The 16,942-nt window shown below is 61.9% G+C and overlaps 2 protein-coding genes across 2 annotated transcripts in view; both read right to left on the reverse strand.

The window, feature by feature from the left end:
• Window positions 1–3,892: 3,892 nt before the first annotated feature.
• On the reverse strand, window positions 3,893–7,619 carry PABPN1L (PABPN1 like, cytoplasmic). Its single transcript, XM_089903427.1, has 6 exons — window positions 6,455–7,619; window positions 5,901–6,039; window positions 5,526–5,578; window positions 4,917–5,023; window positions 4,723–4,810; window positions 3,893–4,235 (listed from the first exon to the last, which is right to left on the reverse strand). Exons 1-6 carry the CDS (start codon window positions 6,701–6,703, stop codon window positions 3,924–3,926), a joined length of 948 nt encoding a protein of 315 aa, XP_089759553.1. The 5' UTR covers window positions 6,704–7,619; the 3' UTR covers window positions 3,893–3,923.
• Window positions 7,620–11,781: 4,162 nt separating this feature from the next.
• The window catches only part of CBFA2T3 (CBFA2/RUNX1 partner transcriptional co-repressor 3), an 85,139-nt gene continuing 79,978 nt past the window's right edge, over window positions 11,782–16,942 (reverse strand). Inside the window, exons 10-12 of the mRNA XM_089903414.1 lie at window positions 16,634–16,702; window positions 16,177–16,367; window positions 11,782–14,925 (exon numbers count right to left, since the gene is read on the reverse strand). Coding sequence (XP_089759540.1) covers window positions 14,626–14,925; window positions 16,177–16,367; window positions 16,634–16,702 — 560 coding nt within the window. The 3' untranslated portion in view covers window positions 11,782–14,625. The remainder of the gene's footprint in view (window positions 14,926–16,176; window positions 16,368–16,633; window positions 16,703–16,942) is intronic.

Here is a 16,942-nt window from a genome sequence, read left to right on the forward strand (position 1 = left end):
GGGACGGGCTGCACACCTTCCCCCGGCGGGAGGGCCCTTCCTCCTGGTCTGGCCCGGGCCCGGAAGGCCACCCCCCAAGACCGTGCGCTACAGCGTCTGCATCGGCTGCCGCTGGGCATCGAATGGGCAAACGGCCAGAGCGCCTCCTGCCTGTCAGCGCCCTGAGGCTCCTGAGGGCCCGGGGGCCAGGTGGGTGTTGGGAGAGGAGCCCCCTCCCTGCTGACCCCCAGGCCCCTGGGCAGGCTGTGGGAGGGGCGCTGACACTTGAGGAGGGGCTGATGTCAACAGATTTCCGCCTGCTGCCCCAGAAGCCTGCTCAGTCAAGGCTGATCACAGTTCTAACTGACCATGACTGAGGCCGCGGCCCCTTCTGGGATCAGGTGACCCAGGTTCTAGTGACGGCATCTCTGAAGTGGAAGAGGCCCTCCTGGGCCTGAGCCACCTACACAGTCTGCTCTGTGTGGTCTCAGCGTGGCTGGCTTCCTTGATCAGGCACCCTCAGACACCATGAGCCCCTCCTGCCCCCTCAGTCACTCTAGAGAGGGTCTCTGACCAGGAGGAAGGTAGGAGCGTGGCTCAGACCCACTAGGAACAGGGAGGCTGTGAGCTGTGAGCGTCGTCGGCCCAGGGCTGGAATTGGGATGCACTCCGCTCGGCTTTGGGTTTCCTTCCCTTCCTCTGAGCACGGGATTACAGAAGCAAACAAACAAAACACAGCTCAGAGTGTGTGTTAAAGACACACGTCCCGGGCTCCCCCCACCCTGCCTCACCTGCCACAGGTGGAATTGCAAGACCTAGAAGAGGGCTGAGAAGTGCGACCAGCAGGTGTTGGTCTGATGCAGGCCACCCTCACACGGGCTTTCTCCCCACAGTCCATCCTCAACTTTCTGGTTGAGCTTTTACTTAGTAATCTCTCCTGCCTGAGTAATGGCTGAGGCAGGGACTACAGGTTGCCAAGGCAACATCCATTCTCCCTTGCTTGCTTACTAACAGAACCCTAGTGTTATTGGGGACAATTGGCTAGACAAAATATACTTCCTGCCCTCACAAGGGTAGGTAGTTATGGCATTTAGGTGGATGGCGTTGGGAGGCACTTGCAGGAAGGACACTTAAAAGGGGGATTCAGCTGGCAGTACCTTTATCTTTACCCTTCCTCCTTCCTGGAACTTAGATGTGATGGCTGGAGCCCAGGCAGCTATCTTGAGAGCATGCAGGCAACATTCATCCCCTGAGGATGGAGAGCAGAAAGCTAGAAGGAGGCTGGGTCTTTGCTGACATACCAGCCCTGGACTACTTATGTTCAGCATTTTTTTTAATGAGGAAATGAAACCCCTATCTTGAAGCCACTGCTGTTTGGGTTTTTCTGTAGATGGAGCCAGAGCGACCCATAATGGGTTTACATTCGACGTTTTTCACGTGCATTGTCAGGTAGCATTCCCGTTTTAGGTCTGAGAAAATCAAGGCTTAGATGTAATCTGCTGGCCTTTGCTTTGCCAACAGAACTGTCAGATGTCAGTTCCATCTTAACTTTTTGCATCTCTGTACTGTGAGGCTCGCCTCATTGAGGGCCACCTGCCTGCCCATCCCCCGCCACCTGCTCAGCCCTTGGCTGCTGCTCCAGGTGCTTCTGCTGAAGTTCTGTCCTCCCTCCCCATCAGCATTCCTTCTCCCTTCTTCCCCGGGCCAGACAGCCAAGAGGATCCTGCGTGTCTTGGCTTTCTCTGGGCATAGCTGAGAAAGTGTGGGTCGGAGCCCTGGCCGCCCACATGGGCTGCTTGGGCCTGAAATCCACAGGAAAGGAGGGACTCAAGGGCCCACTCTCCTCGCAGTGGCCACGCAGAAGGGATTAAGAAGATACATCTGAAAAGGGACCAATTCCTTGCGATAGAAGCCTGTCTGCAGGTCCTTCCACAAAAGCAAAATGCACAATGAACGCATCAAGACCAATGCACATCCTCGCCAAGGAGGAGACTGGCACAAGGTACAGCGCGGCAGGAGCTGGTGCTTCATAAAGTTCAGCTCCAGGAACTACGTCTGGGAGGCCTCCCTCTCCTGCAGCCCCCAACTGCACATGATCCAGGCCTGGCTCGGCCCTGAGCCACCCGGCAGCCTTGGCAAGGTCCCTGCCACTCAGCCCCTCCTACCCACATTCTCCAGGGGCCAGTGGTGGTGTGTGTGTGTGCGTGCACGCGTGCACGTGTGCACATGAAAACAGAAATCTATACTCTCACGTTTCTGGAGGCCAGAGTCAGAAATCAAGGTGATGGCAGGGCTGGTTCCTTCTGCAGGCTCTGAGGGAGGGTCTTTTCAGCCTCTCCAGCTTCTGATGGCTGCCAGCGACTGTTGGAGTTCCTTGGCTTATGGACGCATCACCGCAACCTCTGCCTCTGTCTCCACATCACGTTCTCCGTGTGTCGGTGTGTCTCGTACCCAATGTGTGTCACTGGGTTTAGGGCCACCCAGGTGATCCAGGGAGATCTCCAGATCGTTAGCTTAATCACATGTGCAAAAACCCCTTTTCCAAATAAGATCACATCCACAGGTACTGGAGATTAGGATGTGGACATATTTTGGGGGGGATTTGGTTCACCCCACCACAAGGGCCAGTGCTGACCCCAGATCGCAAGCGGAGTGTGAACCTGGCCAGATGGACACGCGGATGGAGAGCACAGGCGCGCCCTCCCGAGAAAACACTTCACTGGTGCTGGAGAGGGGACACTGGGGACTGGGGACCGTCCACCTGTGGATAGCTTAAGGACCTGATAATCAAAAAAGTACAAGGTGGGCTTCCCTGGTGGCGCAGTGCTTGAGAGTCCGCCTGCCGATGCAGGGGACACGGGTTCGTGCCCCAGTCCGGGAGGATCCCACATGCCGTGGAGCGGCTGGGCCCGTGAGCCATGGCCACTGAGCCTGCGTGTCTGGAGCCTGTGCTCCGCAACGGGAGGGCCCACAACACTGAGAGGCCTGCGTACCGCAAAAAATAAATAAATAAATAAATAAATAGTACGCGGCAAAGAGGGTTGCTTTAGAAAAGCCCAGGCTGAAATTTGTTAGTGGTTATTTAAGGCCAGGACCCCGTGTGTCTGCAGCTGGGCCCCAGAGCTTCCTTTCCCCAATCCGAACTCAGTCAGAGGGCAGAAAGCACGCTGCACCATCAGGGAGGGAAAGAGCGGGGCGTCTGCCACAGGGAGGAGCGCAGGCAGGGCGCCCGTCACGGAAGCCCCTCTGCGTCCCTATGTGAAGAAGCCCAGGCTTGCGCCAGGTGCCCCGGGCGCACCCTCCTGCGGAGCCTCACAGGTGAGGACCCACAAGGCGACGTCTGTGTCACTCGTCGCGGCGGAGTGTGTGCCCCGGAGGCCACCAGGCCCGGGTGAGGCGCGGGGGCTGGCGGTGACGCTGTAAACCCCGAAGCTAACGCTTGGCTGCCAGGAGTGAAGGGGGTAGAGCTGGGTCTGGGATCCACAGCCGCAGCCCATCCGCCGCCTTCTCTGCACGGTGTGCACCGAGGAAACAGCGTCCGGGTGAGGCGAACAAAGCGGGGCGGTCTGTTGCCATGTGCTTTTAAAAAATATTCAAGTTTAATAATTTATGCTTTACCAGTAAGACACACATTTCTACTTTTCTGTAAAAGGCGTTAGTGGAACAGTCCTGAGTATGCCGCCCCGAAGCTGACCCGACGCTGCCTGGGCCTCACCTGCCCGCAGCTTTGCCCGGTGCCCTCCAAAGCCCCGACTAGCCCGCGTGCCAGGCCCACCCCGTGCCCTGCTTCGCGACCGGTGGCTTCGGCCGTGGGGTCTGGGCTGTCCTCCCGCCGAGGGAAGGGGGACGGGTAGTTATTCTGCGCGGAGTAATGGTCGCACGAGGAGCACGGCTGTCTACTGCTGACCCAGCGGCAGCCCCACTCTCAAAATCGGGCCCTCCCTTCAATACGGTGAATACCACGGCGGGAATCTTCCGCGCCCCCTGCCCGAAGAGAGGCCGGGGGGCGAGCGGCCTCCAGGGCTCCGCCCACCGGACCCAGCCAGGCCCAGCAGAGCCCCGCCCACCGGGCCCCGCTCCAATAGGATCCCGCCCTCGCAGGGCCCGGCCCACCGGTTCCGCCCCCGTGGTCTGAAACGGGCCCCGCCCTGGAAGTTGCTGTGGGGGAAGGGTCCCCCCCTGGCGCCTGGGTGTCCCCGAAGGCCCCCGCGGTCCGTGGAGCTGATCCCTGGTAAATTGGTTCTTTTGGGCAGCACCTGGAACCAAAGGCCGAGTCCGCCTGAGACCTCTGTTCTCACACCCTCCTCCCCAGCCCAGGGCCAAGACCAGGGCTAAAGCTGCCTCCAGGAAGCCTTCCTGGGTTTCCCTGCTGAAGGCTCACAGGCAGGTGAACACAGGCCCCAGCACCCACCAGGCCCTGGCGGCCCCAGGGCATGGGGCTGCCTGAGGCATCAGATCTTAACCTGTTCCCAGCCCCTGTCAAGCCAACATCTCCCCCTGCAGGGGGGGTCAGGAAGGAAGCCTCCCCAGGGCTTACACCCAGGCCAAACCCACTGGGGTCTGAGGTGCCCCCACACCAGCCGGAGGATGTGCCCAAACACCGGACACTGGAGAAGGGTCAGGCTGGGGCAGCTGCCTGCTTTTCCTGTCCCCTTGGGGATTAATGGGTTAACGTAGAGAAGCTCAGAGCTGAGCGCTCCCCCCACCCCCCCGCCCCCGCAGTGACTGGTGGGGGACACACACCTTGATGACCCGGCCTCGGAAGACGCTCTTGTCCAGCTCCACAGCGGCCTGGGCCGAGCTCTCGGTGGCAAACTCTATGTATGCATAGCTGGGGCAAGGCAGAGGCAGGTGAGGGCCATGCTCACCCACGCTCACCCACGCAGAGGTGTCCCCGCCTCCTGGGCGCCCGGCCCCTCCCCGAAGCCCCAACCGACCCCTTGGGGTGTCCGGAGAACTTGTCGCACAGGATGGTGACCCGCTGGATCTCCCCGCAGTGGTTGAAATAGGCCTCCAGCTCCTGGGCTGTGCCCCCATAGTCCACCTACAGGCATGGACCCTGGTGGGGGGCCTTCTGCAGGGGCCCCCGCCTCCCAGGGTCTCCTGCAGCACGTTTTCTTGGTAGAGAGGGGGTGACTGGGCCCCAGGGTGAGGGTGGTAGCCTAGACCTCTATGCGGCCCCCTGCCGGGGGAGTGGACTGGATATCCAGATGAATCCTCCCCAAGTTTACTGGCCTATGCAAAGGGTGCGTGGCTTTTTCAAGTGGAACTCATTGCCAATAATCTGCCCACTGGGAGATTTCACGTGGAAATTCCGAATCCCAGCCCACAGTGGGAAATCAGGCCTGACCACAGAGGGTCCACGCTCCCTCATGGGGACAGCCCCCTCATCAGAGCCCCCCCGCTCCTGCTTCTCGCTTCCAGGCCTATGTGGCTTCTGAGTTTGCTACCCATACTGTCCCTTCCTTTAATCCTCACAGCCAGGAGGCGGCTGCAGACCCAGTGCTGCCGGGCCGACCCCCCCTCGCCCCCCTCCCCCCACTCACATTGCCCACGTAGACGGATCTGTGATCGGCCTCCACCGCCTCCGTGGGGCTGTCTGTGGAGAGAGGGGCTTCAGGACCAGGGGGCTTGGCCTGGCAGGGGCCTCCCGGCAGCTGCTAAGGGCAGGCACCTCACGTTGGTGGCTCAGTCCTCGCTCCTCGGGGAAGAGGGGCACCTGGGTTCTTGGGGAAGAGCACCCCTTGGGGCCTATGTAGAAGGACCCACTGCCAGGCCGGACCTCATGGAAACCCTGGCCTTTCCCCGGGAGCCCACACTTTTCCTGCAGCAGCTCGCAGCTCATCCGTATTTACCCTCGTGCCCGAGGACTTGCGGGCCACAGCCCAGGGAAGGGGTCAGCCTGGCCCTCTGGTTCCTACCCGTCTCGGGGCTCAGCAGCTGCCCGGCCAGCAGGGCCCTGGCGTCTTCCTCTTCCCCCTCTGGGCCCTGCTCCCCGGGCGGCTCCGGTCGCTGGGCCTGCTCCATGGCCCACAGCTTCAGTCTGATGGCTTCCAGCTCCTGCCAGCACACGGCCCAGGCTGAGCCCGCAGGTGGGACAGCCCCCAGGCTCCGCTGGAGGGAGGGCAGAGGGGAAGGGGGCCTGACCCTGCCTGTTCTCAGGGTCATGCTGGGAGCTCCCTGGGCGGGGGGAAAAGGGAAGACCACACGGACTCGGGCCTGGAGAGAAGCCCCTGTAATCCACCCCCAACACACAAAGTCCCCTTCAGGCCGGAGAGGCCACCCTGCCCCTTCCAGCCCGTGCACAGGTGGGCGTCCCTACACCCTCTTCCAGGCGTGGGGACAGTGGCCCTCTTGGCCCTCTCACCCCTGGGGTCAGAGCTGCAGCCGTCCGTCCCCCTGCCCCCATGCACAGCGTTCCCCAGGTTCCCGAGATCCCGGCTGGCCTCCACCAGGCGCTCGGCGCCGCTGTTACCTGGTCAGCTAACGGGCACTTGGCCAGGTCCCCCCTCTCCAGGACAGACAGCAAGAAGCCTGCGTCTTCCTCGCGCTCTTCCGCTTCCCCCGTCTCCTCCTCCTCCGTGTCTCCAGCCCCCGGGCCCAGAGGGCTCTTCTCGGCCTGGCTCCAGGCCCCCCAGCCCTGGGCCTCGGGGTCTGAAGAAGCCCTCCTCAGCCAGGCCTCAGTGGGGGGCGGGAAGAGAGCTCGGCTGAGGAAGGGCCACATGGCGGATGGGGCAGGAGGGGCCAGCAGAGCCTCCGCACTCGCCTCCACGCTGCCTGCCGGCACCTGCCTGCACCCTCCCGGGCTTTAAGCCCTCCCCCAGGCCAGGTGTTCCCACTAAAGGCTTCAGAGGCCTCCCGGCTGCGGCCAAGCCTCCACCCTGGCTTCTGGGCCCTGAGGGGTCAGAGGCTGGACCCCCGCCCCCGTGCCCTTCTTCCTCACTGGCCGGCCCCTCTGGGACACTCCAGGTGGAGAGGGTGCAGCTGCGGCACAGCCGGGAGGGCCTCCTGGCGACAGCTCGGCCTCACCCGCCACGATGCAGGAGCCAGGAAGCTAAGGGGTCGCAGGTCCCCCCACCTCGCTGTGTCACGCCTCCAGTGGCCAGCCACGGTTAGGATGACGCAGCGGGGGAGCAAGTTACCTGAGTGTGCAGAGCACGGAGGAGGCACAGGGGGTCAGAGCAGGCTTCCTGGAGGGGGTGGCATTTGAGCCGGCCTTCAAGGATTGGGTCAGGCAGAGCCGAGGCGAGGGTGGCCTGGGCAGAGGGAACAGCTTGAACAAAGGTCTGGGGGTGGGGGGTAGGGGACTGCCACGAGGTCAGCGGCTTCTCGGGCCAGGCCAGGGCAGGGTCCTGGGCCAGAAGGAGTGACATCCCTCCTCCTGACCCCTCCTGGATTCCCTGCGGTCCCTCCCCTCCCCACCCCAATTCTGGGCCAGCTCTTAGGTGGGAACCACGTAATGAAGCCGGGTCCCTGCCTGGGCCGCAGGGCACAATGATGAATTCTGTGCAGGTCAGGCCTGGATACTGGGGGCCTCAAGGCAGTCTGTCAAGTCCCACCCCATTCCTCTCTCTCCCCCAGGGCAGCTGCAGGCCTGTGTCCCTGGGTGCCCTGGTATCCTCCGTCCGTCCTCCCTAGCAGCTGCTCTGGCCTCTTCTCCCCCTGGCGTCGTCTTGGGGGAGCTCCTGCCATGCCTTTTCCATCCTGCTGACGTGTTTATGGGGGGCCTTTCTGGGCGCGTGTGCCCACCCAGCCCACATCCCACCCTCCAGACCATTGCTGGTAGGGTCCCTTCCCTGGGAATGTGGAGTTGGGGGAGGGGAGAGTTGCAGCCTGTGAACGAACCCTGGGGGCCGTGGATGGGGGGACAAGGCGTGCGCCCTGGAAGGAAGTGGGGGCCGCCGTGGCTGCCTTTCTCCTCCCGGCTCTGTTCTCACCTCCGTGGAGGCTGAACCCCCCCCAGGCCCTGCAGGGAAAGGAGCCGGCCTGAGTTGGCTGTAAGCCTGCAGGCCTGGCCTCCCAGCTCCCGGCCCTCCTTGCCTGCAACACCCCCTTTTCCCCCCGGCTGCACACGGCTTCATGCACTTGCATGTGCGAGGCTCCAGGGGGCACTATTCTCACTGTGCTGCTGCTTCCAGGAAGCCTTCCCGATTGCTCCATCTCCCTCTTGTGGCCACGGCGCCCGGGCCTCACCCTCTGTCTGACCTGTGTAAGTTACACGTCCCCAGGTCCTTCCCGGCTGGCCAGAGTGCCTCAAGGGCAGCACTGAGGACAGGGCCCCAGTCCAAGGCTGGCTGGATGAGGACAGAAGTGCGGCTGCCGCAGGTCTTTCTCCCACAGTTCGGGGCAGTCAGGCCCCCTCTCCTGTGGGCCGAGACCCCATGGAGGGCCCCTCGCCCAGGCCCTTCCCTCTACCTCCAGGTGGGAGGCGGGACACCAGGGCGGCTGCGTCCAAGCCAAGGGCCGGCTGGACTCGGGCCCGGCCCGGCCAGCCTCCCTCTGAGCTCAGACCTCTGCAATGGAAAATCGCCGTCATCCCCTCTGTGCCGGGACTGCTGACACACCAGGCCCGGCTGGGGCGCCGGCCAGTTGCCTGGCGTGCGGACAGGCTTGCCCCCATGCTGGCCTTTCCAGTGACGCCTTTCAAAATACACCATGTTCCAGGCTGGGCCCGAGTATTAATAACACCTCTTTCCTCCCAGGGGCCACCCGTGAGCCCAGAGCCCTAGCCCTGCACACCCACTAGGGGTGGGACCTGCTCTGTGAGCCGCGACACCACGTCTGGGACACCCTGGCTCCTCAGGGCCAAGGTGTCCACCCTCAGGGTCTTGTGGGAGGTGCCCACATGGCCACAGGCAGGGGGGGCTCGAGCCCTTGAAGCCACGAGTGTGTCATCTGGGGTCCGAGGTCGTCCCGACCACCTCGAGGACACAACCTTCGAGAGTTCACCCCACTTGACCGGAACTCAGGAGGCAGAGGTCATCCGCCACGTCCCGCTCACGCCCCGACCCTGCACTACACGTTCGTCCACCCCCGTGGCGTGGTGCACCCCCTCTTGTCCCTCTTGCCTGTCACCGAGAAAGCCCCCCAACACAAATCTGGTGAATCAGTGTGTGAAACGGGCTTAGGCGGAGTCGCCGGGGACCCAAGGAGAGGCGGAGCCCGTGATGGTGAACGGCGGCTTTATTCCATGACACAGAACCCACGCGGCCGTGAACAGAGAGATGGGGGGACACGGGAGGGCGGCCACCAGGACCCTGCCTGGCACCGAGGAATGTGACCCAGCACTCTCGGTCCAACCCCTCTGGGGGAATTAAAAAATAAAATCACATGAAGAGGAAGTGGACAGTCAATCCATTGCCCACGAGGCTGCGTGTAGCCGGCCCCAGCTCCCGCTGCCCGAGCCCCTCAGCCCACGGAGGCTGGCCTGGCTAGGCCCCCCTTGTCCTTCATTCTAACGTTTAAAGCCAGGCTCCCCTTGAGTCCTGACGTCGAGTTACTGCTCTAAGGGGTCTCTGGGGAGGCACTCCAGGGTCTGGCTGAATTGAAGCAAAAGCAATGGGAAGCAGGCAGATTCCAGAGTTTTCTGGAACGCCGGGGACTGTGCAGGTTGCTGCCCAGACAGCCGGCTCCCCGGGCCTCATCTGTGCACCGTGTCCAGGCTCGCTGCAACCTCTTCTTCCTCCTCTCCTGCCAGCAGGAGGTGATCCCGCGGGGGGCGCTGGAAGAGCCCCGTAGGTCGCGGGAGCCCGCAGGCAGGTGTGGGGCTGAGGGGCCCAGGGAGAGCCGGGGCTGGGAGAGTGTGCTGCGCCTGTAGGGCCACAGGGACACCCACCCCACGACCCCTGGATGGAAGACGGGCATAGGGATGAGGCAGAGCCGGGCATGAGCCCCCGGGAGCAGGGGCTCCAGGAGTCCTGGTGTTCTAGGGAGGCCAGCATGGGGCTCTGTCTTGCCCCTCCCTTCCTGGGGACACCTCCAGGCAGTGACCCCTGGTGACAAGGAGAGGAGTAAGTGGCGCCAAACCGCAATGTCTGGGACTTGCCAGGGAATGTGCGCTCCCCAACTGGTGGTCCTGGTCACAGGGCCCCTGAGCAGCTGTGCGGGCCACCTCTAGCGCCTCTCCTGGCCCACGGCCACCACACTTGCTAGTCGGGCCCAGACTGGCCAGAGCTGTTGCTGGGACATTGGTCCAATCTGCCCACGTCTGCAGCAGAACCTTATCTGTCCCCGGAGCAGGCCTGGACCAATGGGAGGGGCCCTGGGAGGGGGTGGCCAAGGCCACAGGGGACCCAAAGCACCCCCATGGCTTTGGATCACTGAGGGAGTTGGTGACGCTACACTGGGTTCTGGCTGGGGATGGACCGAGGCGTGGTTGTGTGGATTAGATGGGAGACACATGTGTGGTGTGCAGACAGGTGGATGGTGAAAGGATGAACGTGGGACCAAGTGATAGCTGCGATAGAGTAACGGATGGATGGGTGTATGGCAGATGGATGGATAGATGGACAGATGGATGGGTGGATGGATGGATGACTGAATGGATGGATGGATGGGTGTATGGATGAACGGCCAGAGAGATGACAGGATTGGTCAGAAGGGTGAACTGATAAAAGAAAAGAATCAATAAGTAATTGTAGGTAGGCTGAAGGGACGGGCAGAATCATGGCCAGACAGACACGCTGCTGTGAGCTGGGACAGGCAAGGTGGGTGGTGCCAGGGACTGGACTTTGGTGTCATTTTGAGGATGTATTTGGAAAAACTGGCAAATAGGAGGAAGTTAGGGCCTGTCCCGATCCCTCTCCACGGTGTCATTGGGATGAAACCGGAAGCAACGCCCCCTCCCATCTGTGTCCCTCCGCCACTGAACCTCTTGGGCCCTGATGAGCAGCCCCACAGGGCGGCCCCTTCCCGGGAGGCAGGCTCCTCTTGCACTACGGCCCTTAACTCTCCTGGCCCCAAGGCTTTCTCCAGCTCTCCTCTCTTCCCCGGTAGCACCCAAGGCTTTCCTTTGGTCCTGGGGATGGGAACCCTCGTGATTCTGACGGGGTCTGGGGTGTGCCAGCCTGTCCACATGGGGAATGGTAGGCACTGGTCTTTGCCAAGAGAACACCCCCCCCAGACACCACCACCTGGGGAAAATGACACGTCCTAAGAGAAAGGCCAGAGAGAGGAGGGGGTGGGAAAGGTCGAAGGGTCACACGTCAGGGCGCTTTCCACCGGGGGTGAGGGGGCCCAGGCGCCAGCATCCGCTGTCCCAGCCTGTGCATCCTCCCTGACTCGGCCCTGTGGGCCGGGAGCTCCGGCCGCCGCCCGCCTCACTCTGCCCTCCTGCCGGCGCTTTGGCCTCAGAACAGGGTAATGCTGCCGTTTCGGTTTGACTTGTGGGGGAGGGAGGGTCTGCGAGCAGCCGCATCTCACTGAGCTTTGGGCTCACCAGCGTGTCCGATCTCGGCCCCTGGGGAAGAGACCCTCACGTGCACACCGACGGCCCACAAGCTCGGGAGGTAGCAGGGCAGGCCGGCCTCTGAGCTGGACCCCCTTCTGTCCAGACGCCCTCTTTACATAAGGAAGGCAGGGGGGACACAGACCACCAGCAACTCCAGCTCTGGCCGCCCCCCCACTCCCCGACCAGAGCTACTCATTGGGAGTTTGCCTTCTCTGTGAGCACTTTGGCCAAACAGGGCCTGAGCACAGCGACCAACAGACATGCCGGCTCCCAAAGCATGGAAGGGGCCCTGGACGGAAGGAGCCGCCTGCTTGGTGTGACCCAGCCCACACCCGGCATCCACTGACACGTCGCCCCCGGGGACACCCCCTCCCGCCCCCTCTGGGCCTCAGCCTCCTCGCTGCCAGCCCCGCCCACCTGGCTGCCACCCTCTGACCCTGCGGACCCTCTCTGCTGGCAGGGGCTACGTCTGTCGGCCTCTGGCCGGCCCCTCGTGCCAGGCTTCTGTAGCCCTGGCCAGAGGAAGGTCTTGGTATATGAGATACAGGTATGGGGGTCACACAGGGAAGATGGCCTTTCCTAGCTGGCTTGAGGCGACCTCTTCCCAACAGCTGGGGTGGAAGGGGCCGTCCCCACCTCGGACCCTCAGCCTGTGGTCCGGCCCTGCAGGCTGGTCTGGCCCGATGCCACCAGCTGGCCAGCCCTGGCGCGCCTGCCTGAAATCAAAGGGGACCCTGAGAGGGGAAGAGGAACAGAGGCCGGCAAAGCACACCCGCGGGGCTGCAGGTGAGGTGCTCCTCCCAGCCAGGACTCACCCTGCAGTCCTGACATCAGGGCCTCAGACCTCCACACCCACACCCCAGCGCGCCCAGGGCGCCACCCTCCACTGGCACAGCTTCGTGGGAACGGAGTCCGAGGGGAGAGGCGGGGCTACGTCACAGCACGTGCACAACCGCCCTTCTGACAGGTTCAAGTCTTGCGAGAGAGAAAGCAGACTGGAAACATGACGGGTGGGCGCCCGCTGCCTCACGAGAGCCGAATTCCACCTGGCCCCTGGTCTTCTGAAACCCACAGAAGCGAGCCTCTGAGAGGCGGGTGGCCCTGCAGCCCCAGGCGGCCCGGGAGCTTTCTGGAGGGTGAGATAGGTCTAGCTCGATGGTCAGAGTTAGGGCTCCTGCCAGGTGGGGTTCGGATGGCACCTGGTCTGTGTACCGATGGAATCCTTCCTGGCAATACTCAAAGGGTGAATTCTTACAACTCTGAAAAGTAACAGCGATCAACAAACCCATTGCTCCCCGTAGGACCGCAGTTCGGCTTTCTTTGAAAACCTAGTTCCTGAACTTTACATACTTCCATGGTTTCTCTTAATTTTTTTTTTATTTGGCAAACATCTCTTCTTTATTATCACCATCATGAATATCATCACTTGGACCTCCGCAAGGACTATATACATTCACATTATCGCAGACTATTGACCTCTTCCTCTCGGTGGGGCCCCTGGGCACCCGGTTTCAGTAGCTGGTCACTATTGCACTCCAGTCCAGGGAACTCCTTACAGCCATGCAAGAAAACACAGATCGGAGACCGTGTTTGCTGTTTGTTCTCCCACTGGGTACAGATCAGAATTTCCTTATTCTTTTATTTCCTCCTTGAGATCGCTGGGGGAGTTGAGTGTGGTGGGGGGACAGGGCTAGGTTTGGCGGGGGGATTTCGGAGAGAACATCCCCTGAGGAACAGCTAGACAAAAATGCAGGGTTATATACAGCTGATCAAGTCTCCAGAAGGTGCGGGGAGGGCGGATTGCTTTCCTTTGTCGTTTTTTTCCTTTTTCTGCAGAAGCGTGGAGCTGCAGGAGACACAGGGGCTGGACGGAAAGACGAGGTGGGCGGGAGGCTTCCCGGAGCGGGCGGCAGAGGTAGGGGATGACAGCGAGAAGCAACGGTTGAAGGCGCAGTTGCTGTCTCCTCGCACTTTGAAACGCAGTCAAGAATCAACCCAAAAGATTGTCACAGTTCCGTCTCAGAATTATGTTCTCTCTGGGAAGGACACGTGAGCACTTCTTTTTCACCAATGGAAGGAATGAAATGTGATGGAAATTCACAGATGGAGTGAGGACAGACGAGGTACCCTCCCTGCACGTGTGCAGACGCACGCTGGGCGTGCCCCGGGTGCACACGCAGACGGGCACGCACGCGTGGATGACGAGGGCCGAGCTGCCCACCCCACCCGGCCCCGGCGGAGGTGCTGCTGTCGAGTTGAAAAGAAAGAAGTCGCTTCTTGTTGGACAAAACACTTCAAACCCCAACATCCCAACCCCCCGAACAGAATCAAAGCAAAAGACCGACATCTGAACAAACCCAGGCGTAGAGTAAGACAGTGAAATAAATACTTTGGCAGCGACAAAAAAATTGTGGATTTGGACTTCTCGTGTTTGTTTTTTGGATTTCCTTTGGAGCAGAGGTGTGTCCGGCGTCCTTGGCTGGCTAGCTGGCAAGGTAGTTTACAGGTATGCTTCCTTTACCTTTTTTTAAAAAAACTTTTTGGATTTCTACTTAAAGCCAAACAGTTTGACATTAAAGGAAAAAAAAACAACAACCCTGAAACCAAAAATTACTTCTTGAGTCTGAAATTGACATCTTTCTAACCGTCCTCACTGCACCTGCCACACACCCCGGGGGGTGGTTTCCGTGACACAGCGGCTCAGATCTCCGGCTACAAAAGAACAGTTTTCTTTTTCCCTTTTGAATCAGGAAGGGGGGAAACAAACCCCACAGTTTTCTTTGTCCATTTCTGAGTAGCTCTTTTGCCAAACAGCCCCCCAAAATTCTTCAATGAAAATATAAGCCACCAAACAATTAGATTTTTTCATTGAAGAGAAAGTGTGTGAAAGTCATAAAGAGAGAAAATGAGAGAGAGAAAAAGGGAGAGGCGGGTGTGGACGAGCCGGTCACCTCTGCCGGCGTCCGTCCGGCTGCCTAAAGCTCGTCGGGTGGTTTCTCAGGATGCACGAGAGGTTGAGGCGTGATCGTCATCAGGTAGCTGAGGAAGTTGCATTGATGCAGTCTTGTTGGTTCTGTGTTTTCTTTTGGAGAGAAGCAGTAGCAGCAGTGACTCCCAAGGTCGGCTCCCAGGTCTGGGCGCGCGTCTAGCGGGCCGGGCGGGGCCGGGTGCGTCGATGGGCACTGGGTCCGGGCGGGTCAGCGGGGCGCGGCATCCAGCGGGCCGGGCGGGCCGGGGGAGCCGGGGCGGGAGGGCCCCGTGGAGCCCGCCTCGCTGGGGCTGGCGGCGGCCGGGGGCAGGCAGGGGCCCAGGCCTGGGGTGGCGTCAGGCTGTCCGGGCACTGGCTCGACCGCTGCGGCCGAGGGGCCCTGCAGGCTCTGGCCGCACACGTGGTGATGCTTCTCCCAGTCCTTGTGCTGGCAGAAGGAGCCGCAGTAGCGGGCCGCGTTGCAGCCGCTGCACGTCTCGCTGGCCTTGCGCCCGCAGTTCCAGCAGCTCTGGATGTGAGGGGGCACGGTCAGAGGTGGCCCGGGCCGGCCCCCCAGGTCCCCAGAGTACCCTTCCTGGCTGCGGACCAGGGAAGCACACACTCCAAACACACCTGCTCAGACCCAGCCACGACATCACCGAGCAACAAGAGAAAAGCCCCAGCTTGCGATGACCCCCTGCAGACACGGCCCCTCAGCTGGGACGTTTGGGGGGGACGGGCTCCCACAACTCCAGCCCACCACAGACAGGTTCACGGTGGGCCACAGCCCCCTCCCTCTCTTCCAGGAAGCCCTCCTGGCCTCGCCAGGGCTCCGATACCAGAATGTGGCAGCCCTGGCAGAGTAAAGAGGCGGGCTGCGCAGCCACAGCTGCTGAGGTCCCGTCCTTCCCCTACCACTGGGCCTCTGATCCTTTTTTCTGTAACAAGCGACGACCCCAGCCGCCCAGATGAGCAGAAGGTGAGCAGGGATTCCAGCGAAAGGCCGGAGGCAGCAGCCCAGGCTGTGGGACGGGGAAGCTAAACCACCCTGGGAGGAAGGTCCAAGCGCCCATTTAGCCCCCAAAGCCTCCTGCTGGCCACACTCTGCAGGCATGCCCCCCGCCCCACCCTTGCTGCTCCCCAGATTTCTGCTGGCTCACTCCCTCAAGGACTGCTCGGACGGACGGTACCGCTAGCGGGCTTCCCTGACACCCACCGTCCTCCCTACGCACGTCCACGGCCTGAAGCGCCACAGGATGTCCTTCTGTGTCCCTGCTCCCCTTGCCCCCTCGGGGCCAGCTCAGCACAGACGACTCCAGGGGCCTTTGGAGAAGTGCCCTCCCCGAGGACAGTCCCAGGACCCCTGGAGAGAGCCTCTCCCTCCTCCTGACCTCTCTGCCGTCCAAGCCCTTCTCAGACAAGGAGAGAATGCAGTGGACGCGCAGGTACCAACACGGTGACTCTCACGCCCCACTGCTTGCCTCTGCTCTCACAGCTTAGAGGGAGGCTTGGTGTCTGCCAGCCTGGGTTCAAATAACGGCCCCACCACCTCCTAGGGAGTGACCTGGGGTGAGCCATCTACCCTCTGGAGCCCTCAGTGTCCACATCTGTACGATGGGGACAGCCACAGGACCTGCCTCACCAGGCCGTGTGGGGTCAAGGGGCCCCGGGGCAGCCCAAGGTCACGTGGCTGGGAAGCACGTGACCGGGAGGCGGTAGAGTGGGGTTCTGGCCCCGGACTGGGTGTGTGTGTGGGGGCAGGGAGGGCGGGCGGCCCTACCTCGCTGGAGTCCTCCTGCTGGTTGACCACGGTGAGGGCGTCCTCGGAGGCCTGCCGCCGCGCCTCGGCCAGGGCCCGCTCCATCTTGGCTCGCTCCATGCTGATGAGCTCGTGGGCCTTGCGCTCGGCGTCCGACACGGCTTTCTGCAGCTCTGACATCGCCTGCCGCTTCACCTCGTTCACTGCTTCCTCTGCAAAGGACGCCCCCGGCTGGTCGGCACCTGGACCGGCCCAGACGGGTCTCCCCTGCCCACAGCCCCGGGGGCGTGAATGGTCGCGGGGGAAACCTGCAAAGCCAGCCCTCTACTGTAGTGTAGAGGACCGTCCCCTGGAGGGCGGGGACCGGGCCCACGCCCACATTCTGAGTCAACAGGCCTGGGCGCGCCCGCAGGGACCCCCACGCAGACGCAGACAGGGAGGGTGAGAGGGTCTGGGGCCCCGGGCCACCCCCACTCACCAGCCTTTCTCCAGATCTCCTCGGGCACGTAGCTGGACAGGGTCCGAGGCACGGACTCCCGGTGGACATCTGAAACACAGGAAGGCCGGCATCACACACAGGACGGGGCCCACCCGACTGGGCCATGGGCGCAGGGTGTGTGATCTTGGGGCCCCAAGGTACCCATGGTGGAAACCCTGTTATCAGTTGCTGGGCGGGGGGAGCAGGGTGATGTCAGGAAGGGAGACCCTCGGGAGCCGATGGGCTTTGGATTCGGCTGGGAGCTGGGCCGAGCCTGGCCCCTCTGCGTCTCCACGGTCATCATGCAGG

Source organism: Delphinapterus leucas, chromosome 20 (genome assembly GCF_059928025.1).
Source record: "Delphinapterus leucas isolate spDelLeu-1000000601 "Yukka" chromosome 20, BTC_Dleu_Yukka2, whole genome shotgun sequence".
Classification (NCBI taxonomy): Eukaryota; Metazoa; Chordata; class Mammalia; order Artiodactyla; family Monodontidae; genus Delphinapterus; species Delphinapterus leucas.